Genomic DNA, 25,314 nt, shown 5'->3' with positions numbered 1-25,314 from the left:
TTTCTTATGGCAGAATGTGGTAATCTTTCGGAAATCCGGTAAACACTTTTGTTTTTCTATGTTATTACAAAAAAGGAGAAATATTTGGTGCAGTCCCGAGGGTGAGACGGGCCGTGGTGGGCGTCCAGTGTTGACAAACATGGAGGAGGGTCCACAGGGCTCTGGTGGTGGACGGGAAGGCAGCTTCAGTAGTCTTTACCTGTCCATGGAAGACAACCACTCTAGTCGAGGTTAGTGTAAAGGTTCAGGCCACGTTAGAGGTTGGCGTGTGTGTGTGATTAGGGCCACACCACTCCACTAGTGACTGCCCACTACCTACACTCAGTTCACTGCAACTTCTTTATGGATACGGTAATTTTTCCCTGAGGCGGATGCTTTTCCAATATAAAGAGGATTTACAGAGGGAATGCTAGGCACTCGCTTCTTTAGCATCAGGATGAAGTGCCTCAGGAGGTTAGAAAAGTTGTTTATACAGTTATAAATTTAATTTATACCCCCTTCAAGTAATGTCTCGTTTAATGTTTAAGGATTTAACATCAGTAGAATGAAGCTTAACTGTGTGTGTATATATCTCGTCACTAAGCATCCTTGGTATAATTGCAGTTTCCCTCAATAAACCGCACGTAAGTATGAAGTGTCTCACGGTCTAGATCACACTGCTAGGAGCATTTCTAACCCCATATTACTTTGTCGCAAACGAATAATAAGGTCGGGACGGAATTTCAAAGATTTACCACAGTTTTTAGCTGGGATCCTGTTTCCACATTGAAAGTCTTTGAATGATAGGATAGGTAAGGTTAGATTAGGTTAGGTTACCTTAGCTTTCTGGTTGTGTTCGAATATACTAATGGTGGGGGTTCAAGGGGGGTACAACCCCCTGGTTATAATAGGTTTTTGGTTTGCTACATTTAGGAAATTTCCTTGATTTCTAGGGAAATTTCCCTACATTTTCAAAGTCTATATATCACTCGTATGTGCCTCCCCCCCAAAACCCGCAATTCCCCACAGGCCCCCAAGCTTGCTGAGGGGTTGGGGGGGGTGTGGGTAGAGATTAGGGATATTGGGTGAAACTGCAAATTTACCGCATCCTTGATAGACGAACTAGGTAATTGTTGTATTACTTGAGATATCCTGTGTTGGCGAGGAGGTATGCTATGGAAGGTTTGGTATGTTTAACTCGGAAGTCCATACATGTTTGACCTTGAGGACACTGCATATGCATCTAAGAGACTGAATGTGACACATGAGAGACGTGGCTGCTGCAGGGCTTGGAGGTGGGGCAAGGGTGGTGTTTGGTGGGGCAGCCAGCAGTGGTGTTGCTGCATCATATGTCACAGGCTCATGAGTAGTGTTTTCCTTTCCTTAGGTGTGCTTGAGGAATGAAGCTGTGAAGCACACTCAGGAAGTTGTGATGCTACATTTCGTGATTTTCTCTCTCTCTCTCTCTTTCTCTCTCTCTCTCTCTCTCTCTCTCTCTCTCTCTCTCTCTCTCTCTCTCTCTCTCTCTCTCTCTCTCTCTCTCTCTCTCCTTTTTGGGAGATCGGTGCATTTAAGTGAGCCTTATATTTGCTTCCCTCTATCCTAAACTCCTGTTTCCAAACAAAGGTCCTAAGATTGGCGAGCAAAGATTTTGAAGAAAGGAAGGAAATGGAGTAATTTTTGTGTAGATTTACCTATTAAAAAAAAATAAATAAAGCATACCATCAAAAGGTCCATGTGTGTCTGGTGAGTGATAAGGTTGATTCAAGACACATCAAAGTCTATCTGAAAAATCTTTTTGTCTTGAAATTAAAAGAATATGGCCTACCAAAAATTTATCTTACTTTGCTAACTAAGTGACCCTTTTATAGTCCTGGGATAACTTGACTCACTGCCAATATGGCCCAATTTTTAAAGTGTTGCCCTGTCTCAGATTAGCTACATGAAACTGTTGTGTAGTATTATCTATCTATCTATCTATATATATATATATATATATATATATATATATATATATATATATATATATATATATATATATATATATATATATATATATATATATATATATATATATATATGTTACAGTCAATACCTGAATCCAGACAATTTGTAAAGTGACTTATTTTTTCAGGCAATTTGTGAACTGCCTGGTTAGGTTAGGTTAGGTTAGGTTAGGTTAGGTTAGGTTTGGTTATAACCTAACCTAACCTAACCTAACCTAACCTAACCTAACCTAACCTAACCAGGCAGTTCACAAATTGCCTGAAAAAATAAGTCACTTTACAAATTGTCTGGATTCAGGTATTGACTGTAACATATATATATATATATATATATATATATATATATATATATATATATATATATATATATATATATATATATATATATATATATATATATATATATATATATATATATAAAGTCCTATCTCTAGGTGAGAAACATTACCTACCGTACATACCTCTCCTTGTAACCAACAAACTTGAAGTATCTAGGTGTAGTCAGGATATAAAGTTAAGTTTAGTGTATAGAGGGTCTTTTGAGTGTTTTTATGGAAATGGTGATAGCTATCAGACAGTTGTGTCTAGTAGCAGGTAAATGAAAAGAATTAAGATTTAAGGCATTGAACTTCATAGGGTCCACTTAGAAATTATGGAAAGATCAGAAACTAGCTGCTCTGGATTTTACTTCTTAATGTTATGCTACATGTTTTAATAAACTCACTATTATATTCCACCCTTTTTGTAGTTATTCCTTACCCACTTTTTTTTTTTTTTCACTTCTCTTTTCTCCTCTTTTTGTAACTTCTTGTTTTCTCTTCTCCGCAGCTGCCTCCACTTCTACCACAGCCTCAACTTCCACATACGCCACTGATGACCCCACTGACATTCCTTATAAGCATGCCAACACCAGTATTGCCTCAGAAGCTGCCTCTTCCTCACCACAGTCCTTGAATGAAGGAAGCTCCTCCCCAAGCTTCATGAGCAGCAGTTGGGAGATGAATTACCATGAAGCTGCAATATTTCTAGAGGTAAATCTTTCTTGAACTTGTAGATTTGTCATTTCTTATTGTACTGCAGTATTGCCTTGAGAAGACTTTTGCTGTTGTGATGGATAGGCTGATGCATTTTAATCATTTATAGAACTATTCTATCAGGATAAAATTTTAATAGATGGTTGCATTATTAGGGTTGATACGGAAATAATTATCTTGGGTAATTTGCCTCTTCTAAGGATTTGTTTTCTTGGATAATTTGCTCCTTATTAGGATTTCATAGTATTCTACTTAATTCAACTGAATATTAAGTACAATCTCTACACAACCCAACAGTAATATATTCTCAGGATAATCATGAATTTTGATAACATAAAAGTAGTATTGCAGTGCTCTGTTTCATGAGAGAACTGTTGATTGTCATTTCATATATTTTAAGAAATGTAGTTTAAACTACCCTTGACCCTTTCCCAGTGGCAGGGCAGATGTATGGGCTTCCATATTAGAAAGTGGCTCTATACAGACTCTGCCAGCCTTCAGCCATACATTTATAGTTTCCTAACATATGAACATTTTCAATTGCCACAGATTTGAAGGTACATGACATCTTTGTATAGACTCACCAAAAACTTCCACAGTTCCAGTACATTTCAGCAAGTATGAGAATGCCAGATAATAAATTATGTTGATTATTTTAGTGGTAACAAGGAAGCGTCTACCTTGTGCAGTCACATGAGAGTGAGCATGTACATATATAGATGTGCCAACAAATAGTCCCACTTATGAAATGTCTATATATTAATCCTCCACTGGGAAAGGGTTAATAGTTCAGTGCAACCAAAGATTACATTGAAGAAGGTTGAAGGTTTATGACTGCAGGAGTGGAATCAACCCATTAATCAGAGGAAGAAGAGATCACTGAAATTGGGAGGAATTGCATTCTTTAGAGAGACGTAGGATAAGAGGGGACCTGACAGAGGTCTTTGAGTGGTATAAGGGTTATAACAAGGGGGATGTAAGCAAAATTCTTAGGATGAGTAACCAGGACAGAACAAGAAATAATGGGTTCAAGCTCAAAAATTTTAGGTTTAAAAAAGAGATAGGAAGGAATTGGTTTTTATATAGAGTGGTAGATGAATGGAACAGACTCACTAATCAAGTTGTTAGTGCTGAGTCATTGGGGAGCTTTAAGAGAAGATTAGACAGATTTATGGATGGGGATGATAGGTGGAAATAGGTAGGTATATTTCATACTGGGACAACCACGTGTAGGCCTGATGGCTTCTTGCAGCTTCCCTTATTTCTCAAGTTCTTGTGTTCTGTTATCAAGAGACATCTTTTGTTTTTGATGAGAACACATAGGTACACATTTTAAAACCTCACCTCCAAACTGTTAGACTCCAACTAGTGCCTAAATAAGGAGCTTGATGTATGTTATTTTTCATGGTAAAACAAGACATAACAGAGATTTAAGATGTGCAATAATGTGTTGTTGTGCTGATATAAAAAGATCCCCAAGTCATGTTACTGTACCGGCAGGAAGGGGAGAACAATGACAAGTTCAACAGTCACCCACGGGACCGTTCTGCCCTGCCAGCCTACCTGGTGACACACAATCATTGGTTCTACTCCCTTGACCTGTTTGCTGCCCTGCTCCTGCTCTCCCTTGCCATCATTGAGCAGCCTGCAGTCTTCCATGTCAGTTTTCTATAGTATTCCATTAGTATCTTCTATCTTTTTATTTGGTGCTCATGATTAGTCTCTGTTATTTTTATCTTTTCCAAGCATGTCTTACTCAAAAATTCTAGCAATTAATATCTCTTTTAGATTGGGGATGAGAGCTGTGGCTTATTTCCTGTATACTTCTGATCTCATGTATAGTTATGTTTCAGTGTGCAGTTAGATTATGTGATGTTAATGAAACTGTTTGAATTTGTTTTCTCATTTCCTCATTACTCATTGCTTTAATCCACAGCATTTATCTTACATTATTTGACAGTGAAAATTGTGATAAAGTGAAGGTAATGACTTGCCTCCATACAGGGAGTCCCAGTGGGAGTTCATGCCTCTATAGAACTCTTTGGCCTCTTCTTGGTTGGCATCTCCATAGTGATGCACTTACGGTGGCTGGGACCACGCACTTACCTCACTCACAGGCGCTCTGCTGTCAAGGTGTGTGTGTGTGTGTGTGTGTGTGTGTGTGTAATTACCTAGTTATATTTTACAGGGCACAAGCCAAAGCTCATTTTGCCCTGTCACCATAACCATATTTATCCAGTTTCTTTTTAAAACATGTGTACACTGTTTGCCACACCCAACTCTTCCTTTAGATTATTCCAGATTTCAATAGTTCGATATGGGAAGGTGTATTTCTTGATGTTGCTTGAACATCCATGCTTCTTTATTTTCTTCCCATGCCCCCTCGTCTGTCTCTCTCCCTCCTTCATCCACAGTACCAAGTAATTTCTGTCTGTTCTTTCTATATTGTGTTCTAATTTATACATTGTTATCAGGTCTCCTCTTTCTCTTCTCTCTTGTAGTGTTGGTAATCCCATCTCCAAGTCTTTCTTCATTGCTTAAGTCTTTCAATTCTGGTACCATTTTTTGTTGCTATCCTCTGTATTCTTTCCAGTTTCCATATATCTTTTTTTCTATGTGGAGTCCAAATTACTGCTGTGTATTCCAATTTAGAACAAATCATGCCTGTTATAATTTTCTTCATCATTTCTTTATCTAAATAGTGAAACGCCATATTAATGTTTGTTAACAAGCTGTATGTAGAGTCAAATATCCCATTTACTTGTCTTTCAGGTGATAGTGTGTCCTGGATCATGTACATGTATTTATCTATTTTCATTTGTACAGGATTGGATTAAGCTCATTATGGACAGATGTCAATATTAAATTGTCATATGCCCTTCAGATTTGTGTGTATTGTTTGTATAGATCATGTCCTAATTTGTTGCTCTGTTTGGAGAAGTGTGTATATGTGTGTTTAGAACATATGTGTTGTGCATTTTTTATTTATTTATTTATTCATTTATTTATTTTATTTATTTATTTATTTTTTTTTTCTTAAGAGTTTCTAAACATTTCATTATTTTTTTAATTTTTTTATTTTCAATTTTATTTTATTTATTTATTCATTCATTTTTACCTGTAGAGGTAAAAGATATTGATCAAGGGCTATAAAGGGTGAAATAAAAGCCTTCATAATTGGTGCTCTTTGTAGAGTGAAAAGAAATGCATTTTGTCAGGATGACCAACTTACTTTAAGGGTGTTATGATATTCCTCTCTTTGAATAGGGAGCGTGGTGTTTAGCTGTCCAATTTGAATATCTATGTACCAAGCCTTGACAAAGCACCACACACTCACACCTACATCATTCACGCTCTTAGCCTTGCAGACCCATGGTGGAAAGGGATAGCCTTTGAATATTGCTTACGTTATTTATTTGCTGCAGCTGGTGACGTGGATTGTGATGCTCGTTGATGCGGTGGTGGTGATCAGCAGGAACAAGACCCATTTCCGTGTGACTCGAGCCTTGCGTCCAATCTTCATGGTGGACAACAGATACCTAGGAGGAGTGCGCAGGTGTGTGGTGCCTTCTCACAGTAGATCACATCACCCAATCACTCCTTGGTTTGATTTATCCTCATTTTTGTGCTTCTCTAATAATTGCTCCTGTTTTTATATTTGCTGCCTTTGATGGATTTTAAGGTAGTATTTGTCAAAGACTGTTTCAAATATTACCCCTCTGCATTAAAGTAAGATGAGGCCTCTTATATACCAGTGTTATCCCCAGCACTCATTACTGTAAATTGATTTCACCTCATATGGTCAGTATTACCGTGTCTTAGCTTGCTTTTTGTACACAGTAATGTTTTCTGCTGTAGCTAAGGTGTTTTTGTGATGTTTTTATCTTCTGCTGTAGTTAATGCTCCTTAAATTTCTTTTGCATTGTTATATCATTGCAATCATGTAGCATATTTTTACTATTGTGATATCTTGCTTATTGTTCAACTGTATTGCCAGCTTGCTTTCTCCAATACATTAGATCCTTTTGTAGTTTCTTTGCTATAGTTAACATTTTTTAATGCTTTTATAATGTACTGTTTGCCTTATATAAATTTACTTGCCTAAATGCACCAAAACCTTTTTGCTGAATATGTCCTGCTGAAATGAGGGTTATGTAATATGGCCATGCATCTTATATACTGTCAGATGTGGTACTTATCTTTGCTGAGTTTGTACTTAATTTTTTGTTTTTCTCATTTACAAGGTTTCTGCGGCAGATCCTGCAGTCAGTGCCACCCATAATGGAGATAATGGTCATCCTGTTTTTCATCCTGCTTATCTTTGCCACCCTTGGGTTCTACCTCTTCAGCCCCAACCAGAAGGATCCATACTTTTCCACCTTTGGCCAGGGCTTTGTTTCCCTCTACGTCCTCCTCACCACTGCAAAGTAAGCTCCCACTTTACAGCACGCTTGAGCATCAAGGAAATACTATTATCTTGGTTTTGGTCAGTGACAACATAGATAATATTATGAGTTTTTTTTAAATAAAGATAAGGAACTGGGTAAATCTCATGATTTATGAGTGAATACATTCTGAGTGACAAAGGCCAAGATAATAATGATGAGTGGTTTTAAGTAGTTACAAGTTACATTTGCCAGTTGTGGTTAACCACACTTTCAATAGTATTGATGTGTAATAACAAGCTGATTTCAGGATTTTGGGGAGATATATTGTCCAGTCCTTGCAGATCATTATGGTTCATGAAAACCAAAATGACTATCTATTTATCTGATGCCTGTATCTTCTGAGAGCATCTACCAAGGGGGGGTTACCACAGCAGAAAAGCCTCTACTTCTCTCTATTCAGACATTCCATTATTGTTTGTTCAAGTGCTTGATGTTTAATAACACCTTTCACACATGTATTCTTTTACACTGTTCTTCTGTCTTCCAAGTAGCCTCCCTCTCCTATCGCTCCTGAGAAAGGTTAGGGCACATGGAATAGATGAGAGGGTGTTAGGCTGGATAAGGTCATGGCTAAGCAACAGGTGACAAAGAGTTATAATAAATGGCTCTAAATCCGAGTTAGGTCTTGTAATTAGTGGGGTGCCACAGGGATCAGTATTAGGGCCATTGTTGTTTTTAATATGTATCAATGACTTGGATAGTGGAATTAGTAGCGAGGTTAGTAAATTTGTGGATGACACAAAGATAGATTAATTAGGTTAGAATCGGATGCCATCACCTTGCAGGCAGATTTAGATAGGATGAATGAATAGACGGACAGATGGCAAATGCAGTTTAATATCAACAAATGCAAAGTACTTAGTGTAGGTAGAGGAAACCCACACAGTAGGTACACATTAAACAACGAAACTCTGGTAGGTACAGGGCATGAGAAAGATTTAGGAGTTATAGTTAGCTCTGAACTCCGTCTAGAAAGACAATGCATAGAGGCCAGAAACAGGGCAAATAGAGTATTATGATTCATTTTTAGGAGTGGTAAAAGTAGAAGGCCTGAAGTAATATTAAAGTTATACTTGGTGCTGGTCAGACTTTATCTAGACTATGCTGTGCAGTTCTAGTCCCCACATTACAAGAAAGATATAGATCTATTAGAATCAGTACAGAGGAGAATGACTAAAAGGATACAGGGGATGAGGAGTATTCCTTATGAGGTGAGATTGAAGCTGTTAAATTTACATTCTTTAGAGAGATGTAGATTAGGAGGGGATTTGATAGAAGTCTTTAAGTGGTATAAGGCTTATAACAAGGGGGATGTAAGCAAAATTCTTAGGATCAACAACCAGGATAGAACAAGAAATAACGGGTTCAAGCTTGAAGAATTTAGGTTTAGGAAAGGGATAGGAAGAAATTGGTTCTCAAATAGAGTGGTAGATGAGTGGAACAGACTCATTTATCATGTTGTTAGTGCTACGACATTAGGGAGCTCTAAGAGAAGATTAGATGGATTTATGGATGGGGATGATAGGTAGAAATAGGTAGGTATATTTCATATAGGGACTGCCACATGTAAGCCTAGTCGCTTCTTGCAGCTTCCCTTATTTCTTATGTTCTTATGCTCTATCAGCACTGTCAACTTCACTTACATACGCCTTCTTTAGAAACTCCTCACTCATTGCCCGCTAAGTACAGCCATACCATCTTTCTTTTCACCCATTCCACCACTCCACAATTTATTATGTTCACAGATGCTTTTATCACATCTCTCTTACACACTTTCACACTCTCATTATTCTCACCTTCCCATCATGTCATTTCATGTGCCCCTCATAGATAACTCATTTCCACAGCATCCATTCTTGACTGTTGTGCCCTATTCCATGCCCAGTGTACTAGCCTGGGCTATGACCACTGGTTTTAAATCAGACAGCAAGGGTTGTCATTCTACAGGTAGCCTCCATCATGGCCAGTTCCCAGGAATGTGATTCCGGTGTGTCCAATTTGGTTCGTATATACCCACATTTCCTTACCTCCATAACCAGTCTGATATGGTCAGGTAACCACACCATTAGCCATTATAATGCGCAGGGGGCAGAGAAAATGCCTAGGTATGGGGTGTATGAAAAATTCGCAGAAACACGTTTTCTTTATCCCCAAGCCATGGCCAGGGTGAGCCAATCAGACGTGCAGGCTGAGCTATGCTCAATGTACGCTGACAACACCTCATTCAATTTGTGATGTCTCTGTAACCATGGCATGTACAGACTTCCAGATGGTGCCATTTGAAAAAGGAGGAGTTGATTGTGGGGAGAGTACTGTTTTCTTCCATTCATTCATTGTAGGTTAAGAGTAATAAGCAGGCAAAATGGGCTATTTTACATGTTTTTAGCTCAACCTGCAGTTCTAGCTGTACTGTCAAATTACTCCTCCCCAGTCCTTTAGGGTCAATGTGCCTGCATTTTATAGCCTGCACTCTAATTTCTCCATCCATCTTACCATGTTTACCTAGCACTGTTCCAAAATACTAAAACTCACTTTTACATTTTTTATATTTATCTATCAGTCTATCTGTCTGTCACCTTGCTTCCTCTAGCAGTGGCTCCCAAGTGAGTGGCCATAGCAGAAGAGTCCACCTCTGTCTCTGTCTATCTAAATATTTCCTTGCCTGTTGAAGCACTTGGCCTCTACTAACACCTTTTTCACACACAAAACAAGTCACTCTGGCTCCAAGTTCTGGCCATGGTCATTCCAGTCCCTAGTTTTTCTGGACCTAATCACTCCAGTCTCTAATGTGTTCAACCTAAGTTACTAAATTTTACACACTTAATGCTCCATTGAGTTGGCCAGAGGTATATAAAACCTACACATTTGACACTGTAGGTTAAAAGGTATAAAAAAACACTGCTGGTGGTTGTAAACATTTTTCCCCCACCAGTTCCACTCCACAACCTGCACTAATGAGATGCACCTCATGAAGGTGAGGGTGAGCTAGCCTACCCCTCCATGAAAAGGTAGGCCTATTGCCAACCTTTTTGCATTGTCCTTAGGGGCCGTATTAACAGAGATTTTCAGCCTTCTGCTTAGCCTTCTGTTTGGCCTTGTGCTTATTTTCATATTGTGCTTAAGGCTGGAGTAAGCTTAAAACTTAAGCCCAGTACCAGTGCAGTATAAAATGGTGACAGAGCAAAACAGTAAAATTTTATACTTCTTAATTTTCCAGTAATAATGCTATCTTTTTAATTTTGAGAGGTTAAAGAACAAAAACATAATTATTTATCTTGGATTTTGGAACGATATGAGTGCATGTTTTTTTTTTTTTTTTTTTTTTTTTTTTAGCAAATGAGATCCTGTGCAAAGTGCAAGTATTTTGTCCCAATGTTTACAACCTTGAGCCAGCGGAGCTGTGCCGCTCCCACTCAGCTGCTTCTCCTTTCTTGTCCTTTTTCTTTAGTATGGATGAGATAACAGCTCCTAAGGTTGAAAAGACCAATAGAGGAAACCCAGCCGGACCCATGATAAGCCTTTCCTTCATCGTTCAGTCAGTATATGAAGAAAGAAGTACCCTGAAGGGCTTCATTCACTCAGTGGCACATAGAAGCCACATGAGCCTCTTTTACTAAGAGGGTAAATGAGATGTTAACATCAGGACTCCGGAAGGGCTAAAGTCATCATTGCTGCAGAGCTGCATTTCCCATTGGCTAAATAACATTGTAATTATTACCAGTGTCATAGCTAAATAACATTGTAATTATTACACTAATTACTAGTGTCAATGCATCTCTCCTTCCTGTGGGGATTTTAAAGGCATTTCTTGCCAAATCTGTCACAAATAACACTCCTATATGTCAAGTCTATGTATTTTCAATAGTTCTGAGTCACTCAGGTCTCTGAGAACATCCTTATGGGGCTGGTAATTCTTGAATTGACAGGTTCAGAGTTCTTGACGGTTGGCCATCTTTGCTTGCTTAACCCTAAGCACAAGGTTGAGCACACTCCAGACTAGGCTTAATTTTTTGGCATGGTAAGCACAAGGCTCAGCTCAATTTGGGAAATTAAGCATGACACCAAGCATAATGTTTGTGCTGAGCCCTGTCTCTCTACTTAAGAATCTTTGTTAATGCAACCCACAGGTTTTTAGCACAGTGACTGTTGTACCCTGGTTAATTCTCACTGATTCTTTTTTCAGCTATCCAGATGTGATGATGCCAGCCTATGCCCAGAGCAAATGGAGTGCTGCATTCTTTATAGCCTTCCTGAGTGTTAGCCTGTACTTCATCATGAATCTGGTAAGAGAGTGAATGCCCTGCACCGTTACCACTTTCATCACTGTTAACATTTATGGCCTCGCCACTCTTGTAAATCTATCCAAAGCTGTTCCACTTCCTTTTACGTTTGTCTCTCCAGCACACTTAATTAATATAGTTTTCTAAATGTGTGGCAATAAAATAGGATCTACTATAATGTAGATTTCTTCTGACAAACTTATCCGTATCAAGAATCCTGATAAGGTTTTAGCTGAATATTTATCTTGTGCCTCTCCATATCAGGTTTTCATATCTGCTCACAGTGAATCTTAACTAGTTCAGTTGACAATTAAATGAATTATGATCATCATAGTAATAGAGATCACTCAAATGAGACATTAGCAACACTGCAATGACAAGGTATGTGTTATACATTTTTTTTTTTTTTTTATACATTGTAGCACTTCCCAAACTTTTCATTTGAATTATCACAAATAATTTTACTGACATTTAAGAAATGAATTACAGTGGAACCTCAGTTATTGAACTTAATTTGTTCCTGAATGCCTTTCGAAATCCGAAATGTTCGAAAACCAAAACTATTTTCCCCATAGGAATCAATGTAAAATGGATTAATCCATTTCCAGACACTCGTCTACCATGTCTTAGTGGGTAATGACCAATGCTCCCACTGCTAAAATGGCTGTTCCACAACATCTCCAGCTTAGAATTTTTTTTTATCCAGAAAGGATGTATTGAATGAACTTAGTGACACAGAACTCATCAAAATATATTGTTTAGACCATACAGGTATTCTGTTTGTCACTGATCAAGTGAGGGAAGCCTTACAGAGTGACACAGAAAGGAGCAATCCACTCACTGCCAAAATGAAGGTGATCATAATAGGTGGCTCGGGATTACTCCAGAGCACCAAACCTTGTTTGTTTACATTGAGGTTCTTCAGCAGGATCACATTTAACTTATTTCAAAGATTGAATTACTGTCTTACCGTCTATGTCTCTTCTCCAAATAAATAAAAATGAAGGAAATATTTATAGAAACTATAAATTAGTAATAAATGGCAGTTTTTGCCATGTCTTGTAGTATTTGAAATCAAGTAACTTTGTTCGAAAACCTAATTATCATACGGCAACCAAAGCAATTACAAGATAAAATTTTTGTTTAAAAACCAAGTTGTTTGAAAAGGGAAATGTTCAGTAACAAGTTCCACTGTATTCTCATTACAAGCACATTACTCATCAACACTACCATGTAGCATTAGAACATGATATCTCACCTTGCCTCCTGGTCTATTAAAGTGAGTGCTGAGGGTGTCTTGATAGGCCATGCCCCCTTGTGAGAATTACCCAGGTTTTAGAACACATGGAGCAGGTGACTGGAGACACTTAGCAGTGGCTGTCTTGGTGTCTGGGCGTCTTGTACATGACTATATTTTCTTATCTGATAAATTGGTCAGGTCTCATATAGTCACATAATCATCATGTTGCTGCTTCATCAGAAGAAGGAGTGAATTATTTGTTCATTAAAACAAAAATCAAAGCTAATAAACAACTCTGTCTCAAGTGTTGCTGTTACCACTGACTTTTATTGCAGAGGGAAGGAGATGTGAACATCAGTAAGGATTGTGAAGATTCAAGATCTATCCTTATATTTATTTTGAAGGAGTTTTCTACCACTTGATTTCATCCTCTACAATAAGTTATTGCATGCAGAATTGCCATCACTCATGCCACATCACAGCCAGAATTATTCAGCCATGTTACCATGAAATCCTTCCATTGTTAGTCTTTAAAAGTGAAGTTAGCATCGAGGTAGCTTTTAAACCTCAAAGGCTTCTCCTGAGGTTCACCCTAATACTATTTCACTGCATGCCAGCTTCAGCCACCACTGTAAATCAACACTTCCCCTTCTTCATCCAGTGAGTGCTAAGGGAGGGAGGAGGGCAGAGGGAATTTTGTGCACCACAGTTTATAAGTTATTTATACTTATTGTGCTTCATTAATTATGGTCTGTAATATGACATTTCTTTAGCTAGGCCATGTATGTGAGTGTTCTTGAAAGGTATGTGTTATTTCTTAGTTATTTCATAATACAAAGTATACATGACCCTATGCATAGTCCATGTAGCTTACAGCCATCCTGTGCTTCAGGCACTTTTCAACATTTACTATGGCAATAGTTTGAGCTGAGCAAGTCACCAATTTCTTTTTATAGACTACTTCATTTATACATAGGTCATACATGTCAGACATGACCCCTCTTACTCTAATAATGTGATGATAATGTATTTTCTTACAAATACTAAATTACTGCTGTTTGCTGCCATGTCTTCCACTTTTTATGTGATACAGTACCTGAAAACAGAGCCTAGAATCCAAATTCACTGCTTAGGAGCATCATACCTTTGTCAGGCAGGAAAGCCTGGGAAGAATATTTTTGGTTTAAAGCATTGGAGACTGTAGGAGACTGCTAACCTTCTGAGACCAGATTGATTATATTTTTTTTATTTTTTTATGGTATGGGTCTCTCTCTCTCTCTCTCTCTCTCTCTCTCTCTCTCTCTCTCTCTCTCTCTCTCTCTCTCTCTCTCTCTCTCTCTCTCTCTCTCTCTCTCTCTCTCTCTCTCTCTCTCTCTCTCTCTCTCTCTCTCTCTCTCTCTCTCTCTCTCTCTCTCTCTCTCTCTCTCTCTCTCTCTCTCTCTCTCTCTCTCTCTCTCTCTCTCTCTCTCCAAATGGTAGTGCACAGCAAGTTGAAATGTGGTATCTCTTCCACAGCAGTGTCTCCACTATCACCATCTTAATACTAGTTGAAGGTGCATTGTCATACATCAATACAAGCCTTCAAGCAACCAAGACACATCTCAGATTCATCTGAGATTTAAGCAGACTTCCAGTCCCAAGGTGCCACCAGCCATTGCTTCTTGCTGGGTTGCTTCTATTACTACCACTGTAACTTGCCATACGCCACTACTTCTTTTTTCTCAGCACTGTTTCCAGCAGCCTTCCACTTTCACTTTGAAGTCCTTAACTTCCCAGCTCTGCTTTATCCAGGCAAAACACAGTTATTCAACAGATTACAAGAAAAAATGTATAAAATGAATAGATAAATAAAAATGAAAAAAAAAATGGGGAAAAATGAAAAAACATTTGTACAGTGAGTCATCATCTTTCCCATCTGATATTATTATGAGTTTCATTTACAAGAATCATTGCAGTCTTTATTATTCTCAGCATCTTATAATGCTTTCAGTATCTTGGAAACATTCTATGTTAAAGAAGAATGTTAAAGAAGGTTTTAATTGTCTTGATACCAGCCTTCTCTTAGTGTCCATCCAGAAATTTTGGTTATCCAGACACCCATTCATATAGCTCAGATGAATGAAATTTTACTGTACTCTATATTGTAAAGCATATTCCAATATAACAATATCAGCATCCAAAAATACAAGACAACAATCAAGAGAAAAGATATCTTTAAGATTTCTCATATGATTAGATTTTTAATGTATGACAACCACTCATAGAAATAGTATATACAGAAAGTTTTAAAATTTGCAAAATGACTAACTACTCATCAATCATTATCCAGTTCTTGTTCCAAATACAATTACTGTAACTCCCCAATGGGATGGCCACTGCAGAGGTCTCCATTTATTCCTGGCCTTGCATTCTTCCCTTGCATGCTCTGATCCTCTCATTTTCTTTTCTTCACAACCTTTCATACACTGGAATACTGTCATTGCCTCACTTTCAACATGATCACTTGTACTCTGTAATCTGTTACCATCACCTCAGTAATGACTACCACCATCACCATCACTGTTCTCAGACTCATAACCAAATGTTTTCATCATCACCAGTATTGTTTGCTCCCCATAAACCACTGAAATCAAGAAACGGTGCTGTAAATTTCTCATGACAACCACCACCACCACTGCCCACCACAGATGCTTGCTGTGGTGTTTGTTGTGTTCAGTGACATAGAGAAGGAGAAGTTCCGCAAGTTGCTAGTGCACAAGCGCAGGGCATGTCAGTATGCATTTCGCCTCCTGGTAACCTCCTCGTGCCCTACCCTCATCTCCTTCAAGCACTTCCGGGGCCTCCTCAGTTTCTTCAGGCCTGGCACAGGTGTGTAGTACTCTTGTCAACTCAGGACGAATCAGCAGTAACAGTCTTTTGTGATTAGGATACCTTATATCACTCCTCCTCTTCTTCCTTATATATCACAAAGAATGCAAAGATTGTGTTGTATTGGTTCTTTTTTTGCCTGAATAGATTTTAGAGAGAGCTGATATAAAAAATGAAACTTACCATGTATTCTTCATTAACACAGGTTAGATGTCTCAAGCTTAACTTAGCAAACCTTATTTGTTCCCTTAACCTAGTCTTGCTTGTCTTGTTTACATAAGCAATTTGCTTATATGTCCACAATTTTCCATCTTCCAAGTTTTCTCAAATTTTGCTTAACACTGTGTTATCATCCTCCCACTAAATATATATGTGCTATATACTGTACATATATCTCACCATGTAACTAAGGTGTAAGTATTTGTGTTCTTAATTTTGCCTTAGACATGAAGCAAATTTTGACCTATGTTTTGCCCATGCTAACCACTGGTGCATTTTCACCCCACAGGTGACAAAGACGCCCTCCTCATCTTCAAGGCTCTGAACCGCTCTGAAACTGGCATGCTTAGCCTCAATGAGTTCTACAGCATTTATGACATGTGTGGATACAAGTGGAGGACCAAAGAACCTCCTCTCCCATGGTTTAATTCGTTGCCAGGCCCCATCCGTGGCTGCTGCTACCTCATTCGACGACTAGTTACATGGAAGTGGTTTGATTATTTTATCTGTAAGTAATTGGAGGTTTTTGTTTTAGCCAAGCCTTTGGGGAAATGCTTAGGAATAGGTGTCTGATGTAGATCAATACATAGGTAAATACTAACTGCAAAGATCACACACTATGGTAATTTATAGGTCAAATAGGTATATGAGTAGAATAAAAAGGTGAACAAACTATCAGTGTTTCCAGTTCAGAGTAAGATGATGACTGTTTCTAACTAAGGGTCGGTCAATGTTTTGGAGGTCAATTCAGGGGATGATGATGTCATGACTGAATGAAGAATTGTGTTCTGTTACAAAACAGTGAGAGATTATTTTTTTCTAAATAATGGAGATGGATGTGACTGGATATCAAACCCAGATCTGATATGGCAGGACAAGCCTTAATCAGCTGGACTATAAGCTACCTCAGTCAGCCCTGCTGTGGCCCATGTTTCTGTGTCTTGCCACTACAATAAGTGGTGGTGGTGGTGGTGGGAGGGAGACTGGAGGCTCAAATTTTAGTACTGGTGTAATGTATAATCCATTAGTAGCATCTTGAACACTATTAGTCTTTTTTTCCATTACAGTTTATGTACTTGAAGATAACTTGCATCTCATAAAATTAGGAATCATTATTAGTATACAGAAATCAGTATGTATGTTTAAATATTATATATTTTGATGAATAACACTAATCTGAGGTTGTAAACCATAAGAATGCTTTAAGTACAAGATAAAAAAATATATATAAGTTATGAATAAAATGACTGTAGACCAAAGAAAAATCAGCATTCATGTAGAAGCAGCAATATGCACAATGTATGTCCCTTACTGCAGTATTAGAGAAGTTAATGATAAACATGTCACTTTCTGGAACAGCAAACACTGGCCAGGTGCTTTATGGCATTCCCTCTCCACCTTCCAGACTGTGTCATTATCCTCAATGCAGTGGTGCTCATCACACACACCATTATGCTGTCCGCTGCCAACATCTCCATCTCCCATGACCTGCATATCACCTGGGACCAGATCACTGTGGTGTCCAGTAAGTTTTGCTTTCTCTCTCTCTCTCTCTCTCTCTCTCTCTCTCTCTCTCTCTCTCTCTCTCTCTCTCTCTCTCTCTCTCTCTCTCTCTCTCTCTCTCTCTCTCTCTCTCTCTCTCTCTCTCTCTCTCTCTCTCTCTCTCTCTCTCTCTCTCTCTCTCTCTCTCTCTCTCTCTCTCTCTCTTTTCCAATGATTTTTCATGAAAATTTTGCCTTGTATTCAATGGATATGTGTATATCTCTATTAGAAACTATATGGAAGTATTACAGAAAATGAAGAAGGCAAGAATAGCTAACACCACCACTAACAACAATAACAGCTACACCAAAATATCATTGACAACAACAACAGGAATAAGAGCAACATCTGCCAGTATTGGTAGTAACCTTACTTCCCATTACTACAGTTATACACTACCACTGCTATTGCCACAGACACAATAATAAACATCCCCATCAATGCTACTGTCACTCATGTATTGCCATTACAGTATATGCAGTGGAGGCATTGCTCAAGATAATTGGACTGGGGCCATGGAAGTACTTCCATTCTGGCTGGAATGTATGGGATTTCATCATCACTGTACTGGCCATTGTGGGCATTGTGGCTGAGGAGTTCTCAGACTCTTTCTTCTACATTGTCATCTTAAGGCCTTTGAGGTGAGGAGCTGGTGTTTATTTGTGTGTCTTTTAAATTCAGTGGATCAGGCAGTGTTTCCTTGAGTGAGGGAAGAACTGAAATGGTACATAGCATAATAAGGCTATTTGTGTTTTATTTATGTATATATGTGTATAATCTTTTATATAGATCTGAAGTAAGGAGCATGGGGAAAAGAAGCTTACTTGTGTTGAGGTATAGAGGTGTGAGACTGATACATGTGGTCTAAGAGGTAGCACAGCTGTAGTGGTCAAATCCTCCCTTAGAAGTAGATTAGAATTAAGACAAGTAGAATCTTAGTCAACACCTGAGTATTGTACTGCACTCATTTCTACTGCATTTAATGTTTTCTCTCAGTCTGAAGCCCTCTGATGGGCTGGAAATCTATCTACTGTCAGGATTTTTAAAGAAATTGCCCAGAGATCAGGTGACCTAAGATTAAGGGAGAATACAAGGCATAGTACAAGTAATTGCAGAAAGTAACTTGGCTGCTGATGACAACTATCCTGATCCTGAATCTGTGTGTATATGAAGACTCAGCATCAGAGCTTAGTATATATTGTGATATTAAGTTATTACAAAATAAACAGAGAAGGTCTTTGTGATATGGAAAAAAGGGCTTTACATCTTCCTACAGATTACTGAGGCTGTTCAGGGTAAGGAAGAGGTACCATGCTGTATTCCAAACACTGGTCATCCTCCTGCCACGCATCTCTTCTGCCATCATCATTATCATCATCACCTACTACTTCTTTGCTGTAGTGGGCATGGAGGTGTTCTCGCAGTATGACATGAAGAACTGCTGTGTGTAAGGACTCCATCACTCTCAGTAATCAGCCATCCATCAACAGCTTTTGTTGAGTCTTTGTGTTTTATAATTCTCTCTGCTGTTGACATTTTGGATTAACTTCTTTGAATGTGTCATAGCTATTATTATTTTATTTATTTATTTATTTTATTTTTATTTTATTTATTTATCTTTTTATTATTATTATTATTTATTTATTTATTTATTTATTTATTTATTTATTTATTTATTTTCCTATCTGCTTGTGTTTGAGTACCTATCTGTTTGGCTGTATGTCTTTCTTCTCAGTGTGTGTCTGTATACCTGCATATTTACCTGTTAGTCAGTCTTTTTGTTCATGTTTGTCATATTGTGACCCAAAAGGCTATTAACATTGAGAATTTTACTCAGAAGTTCAGAGTCTGTGGGTGAAGATTCATATTCTGGCTCCTTCCTCCTTGCATAATATTATAGTTGTGTCCATTTATATATTTTCTCCAATGGTCTTTATACATCATCTCTCATTCTCCTGCATAGCTCTTTACTAAAGACATGATTGTTTTTTCTTCATATTTACAAATTCTACTGTCTGTATACTCAGTTTTCACTTTATCAATTATTCTAGTTTTGGTCTGTTTGAAAATGTCAGCACTCATCATACCTATGTCTTTGTTACATCTTTTGAGTTATTGTTATGCCTTCTTTCAGTTTTTTATCACAAATATCATGAAATTTGGTAATTACATTTTGCAGCCTGCTGTGATGTTTGTTAATAACAACAAATGTGTCTCCATTTTTCTCTGAATCTCGTCTCATTTTTGCTCTTGATGCATGATTTCTGTCTCATGATGCGAAGTATATACAATCATAGAGACAGTTCATTACACAAGGCTGTTATGATCAAGCTTCATTGATATTCTGCTTCCCCTTTGTCTACTTCCTCATATCCAAGAAACCAAAAAAGTTAAATAAATAAATCTTGATGAGAGCAATTACATTATATATTGCTGAACTACTTTCACCTACAGGAACACCACAGTGGAACAGTTTTACAAGGATGACAACACTACCCTGTACCCTGACTATTATTACCTCAACAACTTTGACAACATCTTCATGGCTGGTGTCACCCTCTTTGAGCTGACTGTTGTGAATAACTGGTTCATCATCATGGAAGGTATTGTATAAATTTATCATTGTTGGTAAGCTTTTATGTAAGCAACAGTTTACCCTCTTTAATATAATTTGCTCTAATGCCCATCTCTTGAAACTCAAGATGATGTCCATGACAGAACTATTTATTGCTTTCTTTATTCTGGTCTTACACACTCCATATTTTTAGTCTTACACTTGACCCCTCCCCTTTGTTTCCCTTAGTTATTTGAATTATCCCTGCCATGTTCTTTCCAGTTAATGATGACAAGTCTTGGAATACTGTTCATTCAAGTCTGTGTCTTTATATGCCAAATCTGTAATGGAACGTCATGTGTGTGTGGCTGATTTGCTTTTTGGAATATGTAATGATTTTGTCAGGTGAAGGATGATCCCATTCATGGATTAACTCACTTGTAGCATCATTGAAAGACAGTGAGGTTATGTGGCAGTCTTATGTTGTAACTATATTATATGGAATTTTCCTTTCTAGCTCTTGGCAGGCCACTGAGAATCATCACAGGGGTTAATGCTGTAAATTTTACTATTTTGTTTTAACCTTGACATCAGGATATGTGGCAGTGACAAGCGATTGGTCAAGGCTATACTTTATGACATTTTACCTGGTGATGATGGTGGTGATGTCAGTGGTGGTGGCCTTCATCCTGGAGGCCTTCACCTTCCGAATGGAGTACAACCACACAGTGATGGAGGATGCAGATAGAGGTGAGTGTTGGCCTCTCACTCCTTTTTGCTTTCCTGATCACAGCTCATTGAAGCACCCATGCATAATCCCATAGAGAACCTTATCTACCGTATGATGCCAATATTGATGTTTCAGATGATAACACAATCCGTGTTCGAGTTACGTTGAAGAAGAATGACTTGGAGGTCATCCATAGCACCATATTTGATCCTCGTGCCCTCCAGCAGCTCACCTCCATCTTTGAGAATAAGGTGAGCACTCAATAGCTCCATCAAGAAAGAGGGTTTGAATTGTGATCTAAAAAAATACATGTTTAATATTAATTTTAATCTACCATGTGATATTTTATGGTATGAATCACAGTATTGTCGCTAAGAGTTAGAAACAGTAATATGTACATGAAACAACCTGGAGCTTGCAGTGAAGAACAAACTCATAATATGTAGCAATGAAGATATGAACTGGGTGTGAAATAAGTGTGTTGGGTAAATCATTATAGAGGCAGAAAACATAAGCAGCTTCATAGAAAATACATAGTATACTACATCCCAGTGAATGCAATTACCTTATTATGTTATGGAGCTCAACATTCAGTTAAGCAGAATAAGAAATTCATAAGCTCAGTTGTTAAAAGAATCACCCTGATTTACATCAGACTATTTTCTGATAGAAATAAATTAAAATCAAATTATTTAAATCATAACAGCCCAGTCAAAAAATTACCATTGTCTGGGATGTGTACACTGTACTTTGTGTCAAGATATAAAAATAGGATAAATGAGAGACGGCCCTATGGCTTCAAGTTATATTTGGATGTCCTAAACCAAAAACAAAAACAAAATAAAGATTTCATCTTCATTTACCTACCCTTTTTCGACTAAAAATTTGCATTTTTCAACCACTTTCACTGAGTTTGACCATTTCCGGTAACTAAATTTATGATTTTTAAAAGTCCTTTTTATTGTATCCAAAATGTAAAAAAATGTATTTTAAAGTCACAGACCAAGCTGTTACAAAATATCCATACTGCATTACACCAGCTTAATCATTGATCACCAGATTAGTCATTGATTGCCATCTCATGACAAAGAAGCAGAGAACAGCTATTTATGCAGCCATGTGCAGAAGCATAACAACTGTTGGATCACTTCATAGAACATTGTGCGTTGCATTTGGATATTGGAAGAGTCTTCAGATGTGGTCACAAGAAATCACAAATCTGCCACAAATCTAGTCACAAGAAATCTGACTGCACTTCAGAGTCGTTGCAGAGGTTTAATTGGATTCCATGTAGCTACATACAATCTACTTGGTAGTGATCTTTGTGATGCCGATGAGGTCCTGCTTGCTGTTGATCCTGGGTACCAGCTCAGATTTCTTGTGACTAGATTTGTGGCAGATTTGTGATTTCTTGTGACCACATCTGAAGACTCTTCCAATATCCAAATGCAACGTACAATGTTCTATGAAGTGATCCAACAGTTGTTATGCTTCTGCACATGGTTGCATAAATAGCTGTTCTCAGCTTCTTTGTCATGAGATGGCAATCAATGACTAATTTGGTGATCAATGACTAAGCTGGTGTAATGCAGTATGGATATTTTGTAACATAGCTTGGTCTGTGTCTTTCAAATACATTTTTTTACGTTTTGGATACGATAAAAAGGACTTTTAAAAGCATAAGTTTAGTTACCGGAAATGGTCAAACTCAGTGAAAGTGGTTGAAAAATGCAAATTTTCAGTCAAAAAAGGGGGTAGGTAAATGAAGATGAAATTTTGTTTCTGGTTTAGGACATCCAAATACAACTTGAAACCATACGGCCGTTTCTCATTTATCCTATTTTCATATCTTGACACAACTTAGTGTACAGTGTGGTGCTGGTGGGTTAGGTCATGATGGTGGTGGCAACAGTTACTGTACTAAGAAGTCTTTCTTTGTTTGCAGGAGTCTGTGGCCTTTGAGGGCGTGGGACAGCGAACCAAAATTGTACTGCAGCGGAGGATGTACCGCGATGAAATTCCAGTATGGATATCCCAGGCAGATCGTGATTATGAGGACAGCCCTGATCTTCCAGGCTCTAGCCAGTCACCAATCATGAATGGAAATGAACCCATCCCCACCAGCACCCCGGCCAGCCACAACTCACGACGGGACACGCCACCATCCTATGTTGGCTCCCTCAATCCTAATGGTTCCTTGGAGGGTAGTAGCAGTATACTTAACACATAAGGCATCAATAACACATAAGAGTGTAGCTACAGAATATGGCTAATCCCCACCAGAATACTTTCCTCAAGGGTGTCTATTGTATGTTGCGTTGTGAATATTAACTCATAGGTTTTACCTGTAATCAGAGAGGACCAGTAATCTTTGATACTAAGTACAATCTGCTGAATATTCCACTGATATTATTTATATATACTTAATGCAGATTTTCTTGTCCATGCACAAAGTATTTCAGGATCTTCCATAGTGTCAGTCAATATAATATGACTAGTTTTCTTAAGAGTACTGTGATCATTTTGTATTTTGTAAGATTGTCACATTATTATTATCACATTTTAGGGATGGAAATTAGCTTTTCTAGGAAGCTATTGGGAATCAGGAAACTAATATATCCAAGCTGGAAAACCTGATTCTAATTTTAAAGAAGTCTGGAACTCGCTTCCCCGACTTAACTGACTCGGTGAAATGGTGGACAGAGGAGTAGGATTTATTTGATAAATTTCAGAGATTATATCTATTTTTAAAACAAATTGTTGATCTAATTGTTGCCATACTCTCCGTCCTTAGTGATCAGAACTGGTTGTAATCTAGAACACATTGCTGAATGGGCTTTCATGTGATGTCAGCAGGAGTGTACCTGTTTGACTGTGTGTATGAGTAATGTGTTGCCAAGAATTGTACTACAAATGCTTTTCTATTTGATACTGATAAACGTAGTTGCATTGTTTACTCCGTCAGATGTTTATATATTTTTGACATTGATGCTGGTTATTTGATTGACTATACATGCAATGTTAGAAAGTTCCTTAAAGTTGTGATATATCTTGACCAAAGTTGTATTTTGTTTAAAGATGTACATATTTTCTCATTAGAGTAAAGGCACTGTGTCAGCATGTTGCTGCTCATAGTAATCGGATGTAAAGGCCCACATATGACAAAAGAGAAATATTTTGTACACTAAACTTTAAGGTAAACATGATCATGGCTGCATCATGCTCATGGTAAAGCAAACAGATGAACTACTCAAGACTTTTTATATTAAACAGGGTGGTGATGTTCTGAATGAGATGTAGGATTTTATGATCAGAATTAGGATACATAATTTACATTGAAATTAGCTATTTATGATCTATCTGGCTATCTATACATATACCAGGCTGATTTCCATATCAAAGGGGTAGCAGGGATCTGGTGTCCAAACACAAAAAAACACACGTAAAAAGCTCAATTATTCTTATGATAACCGTGTTAACATGAATTGGCTGTTAAATAGGGATGTTTATTGGCTGTGGTCTGTCATGTGCAAATCTTTATCTTTTGGTCTTGAAGATGTGTACAGCTCACATCCATCAGTCGATTTATAAACACTAGCAAGAGCCAGGTGCTCATCAGTGGAGCACATTTCTGTCCTCTAAAATCCATTATGTTGTTGCATTGAGGTAGTAAAGTGAGAACCCAGCAGGCAGTAGTCCCTGCTGCTTGCAAATTTTAGTTTTGCTTGGAGGAAAGCATTCCAGGTGAAACTAGATCTTGAATGTTTCTTACAAGATTTGTTAATTTAATTGATTCTGTGTATACAAATATATACATAAGATATATAAAACACACACATACAAACTGCATCACATTATAATATATTAGAATTGTGCTTTTGCAGCCCATTCATAAATAGATGATGTCTCCACTACAGACACACTGCACTTTGTGTGCCATGCATTACATCCATCACAGGACATAACCTCAACCATTTGCTGCTGGATTTATGAATGGTTTTAAAAGGAAATCCCCCCCCCCCACCCAATTCAGCAGTGCATAATGGCAGATTCAGTGTACTAAAAAATTGCATGTCACAGACTTGCAGCATGTTATGTCTTTTATTGATATTTCTTTTCACACCAGTATAACAAAAAGGTTTCTAGCTTTATTAAAAATGTATTTTATGTTCTCGATGGAGTTTTGGTGGCAAAAATACTCTTAATTTCTCAAGCATGCTATGATTTATTTAATAATTTTGTACAATTCTATTTAAGTAGGCATGCTGTAATTTGTTTGATAAATTTATGAAGTAAATTACTATAATATTTGTATGGATTTTAAGAAATTAATTCATAAGGCCATTCTTGGCAAAGAAGTATTAATACATTTACATTTATGTATATATCCTGTTAAATAATTACCCAAAAATAG

At 37.7% G+C, this 25,314-nt stretch overlaps 1 protein-coding gene across 1 annotated transcript; it reads left to right on the top strand.

Annotated features, from left to right (window-relative positions):
* On the top strand, positions 1-25,314 carry LOC135109122 (two pore channel protein 1-like). The gene is made up of 16 exons (XM_064020207.1): positions 1-230; positions 2,814-3,016; positions 4,520-4,678; positions 5,024-5,152; positions 6,445-6,575; positions 7,264-7,446; positions 11,651-11,750; positions 15,675-15,855; positions 16,364-16,582; positions 17,480-17,599; positions 18,089-18,257; positions 18,893-19,063; positions 20,071-20,219; positions 20,765-20,920; positions 21,036-21,151; positions 22,846-25,314. The coding sequence occupies exons 1-16, from the start codon at positions 59-61 to the stop codon at positions 23,128-23,130; spliced, it is 2,643 nt and encodes an 880-aa protein (XP_063876277.1). The 5' UTR covers positions 1-58; the 3' UTR covers positions 23,131-25,314.

Source organism: Scylla paramamosain, chromosome 18 (genome assembly GCF_035594125.1).
Source record: "Scylla paramamosain isolate STU-SP2022 chromosome 18, ASM3559412v1, whole genome shotgun sequence".
Classification (NCBI taxonomy): Eukaryota; Metazoa; Arthropoda; class Malacostraca; order Decapoda; family Portunidae; genus Scylla; species Scylla paramamosain.
Note: the sequence above shows the minus strand (reverse complement) of the source record. Positions and strands in the feature narration are given on the sequence as shown.

Bases quoted from the DNA above. Each gene is read 5' to 3' on its own strand.
- LOC135109122 (XM_064020207.1), top strand. From the start codon at position 59: ATGTTATTACAAAAAAGGAGAAATATTTGGTGCAGTCCCGAGGGTGAG. The intron at 6,576-7,263 runs GTGTGTGGTGCC...CTCATTTACAAG, and splicing joins TACCTAGGAGGAGTGCGCAG to GTTTCTGCGGCAGATCCTGC. The intron at 7,447-11,650 runs GTAAGCTCCCAC...TTCTTTTTTCAG, and splicing joins GTCCTCCTCACCACTGCAAA to CTATCCAGATGTGATGATGC.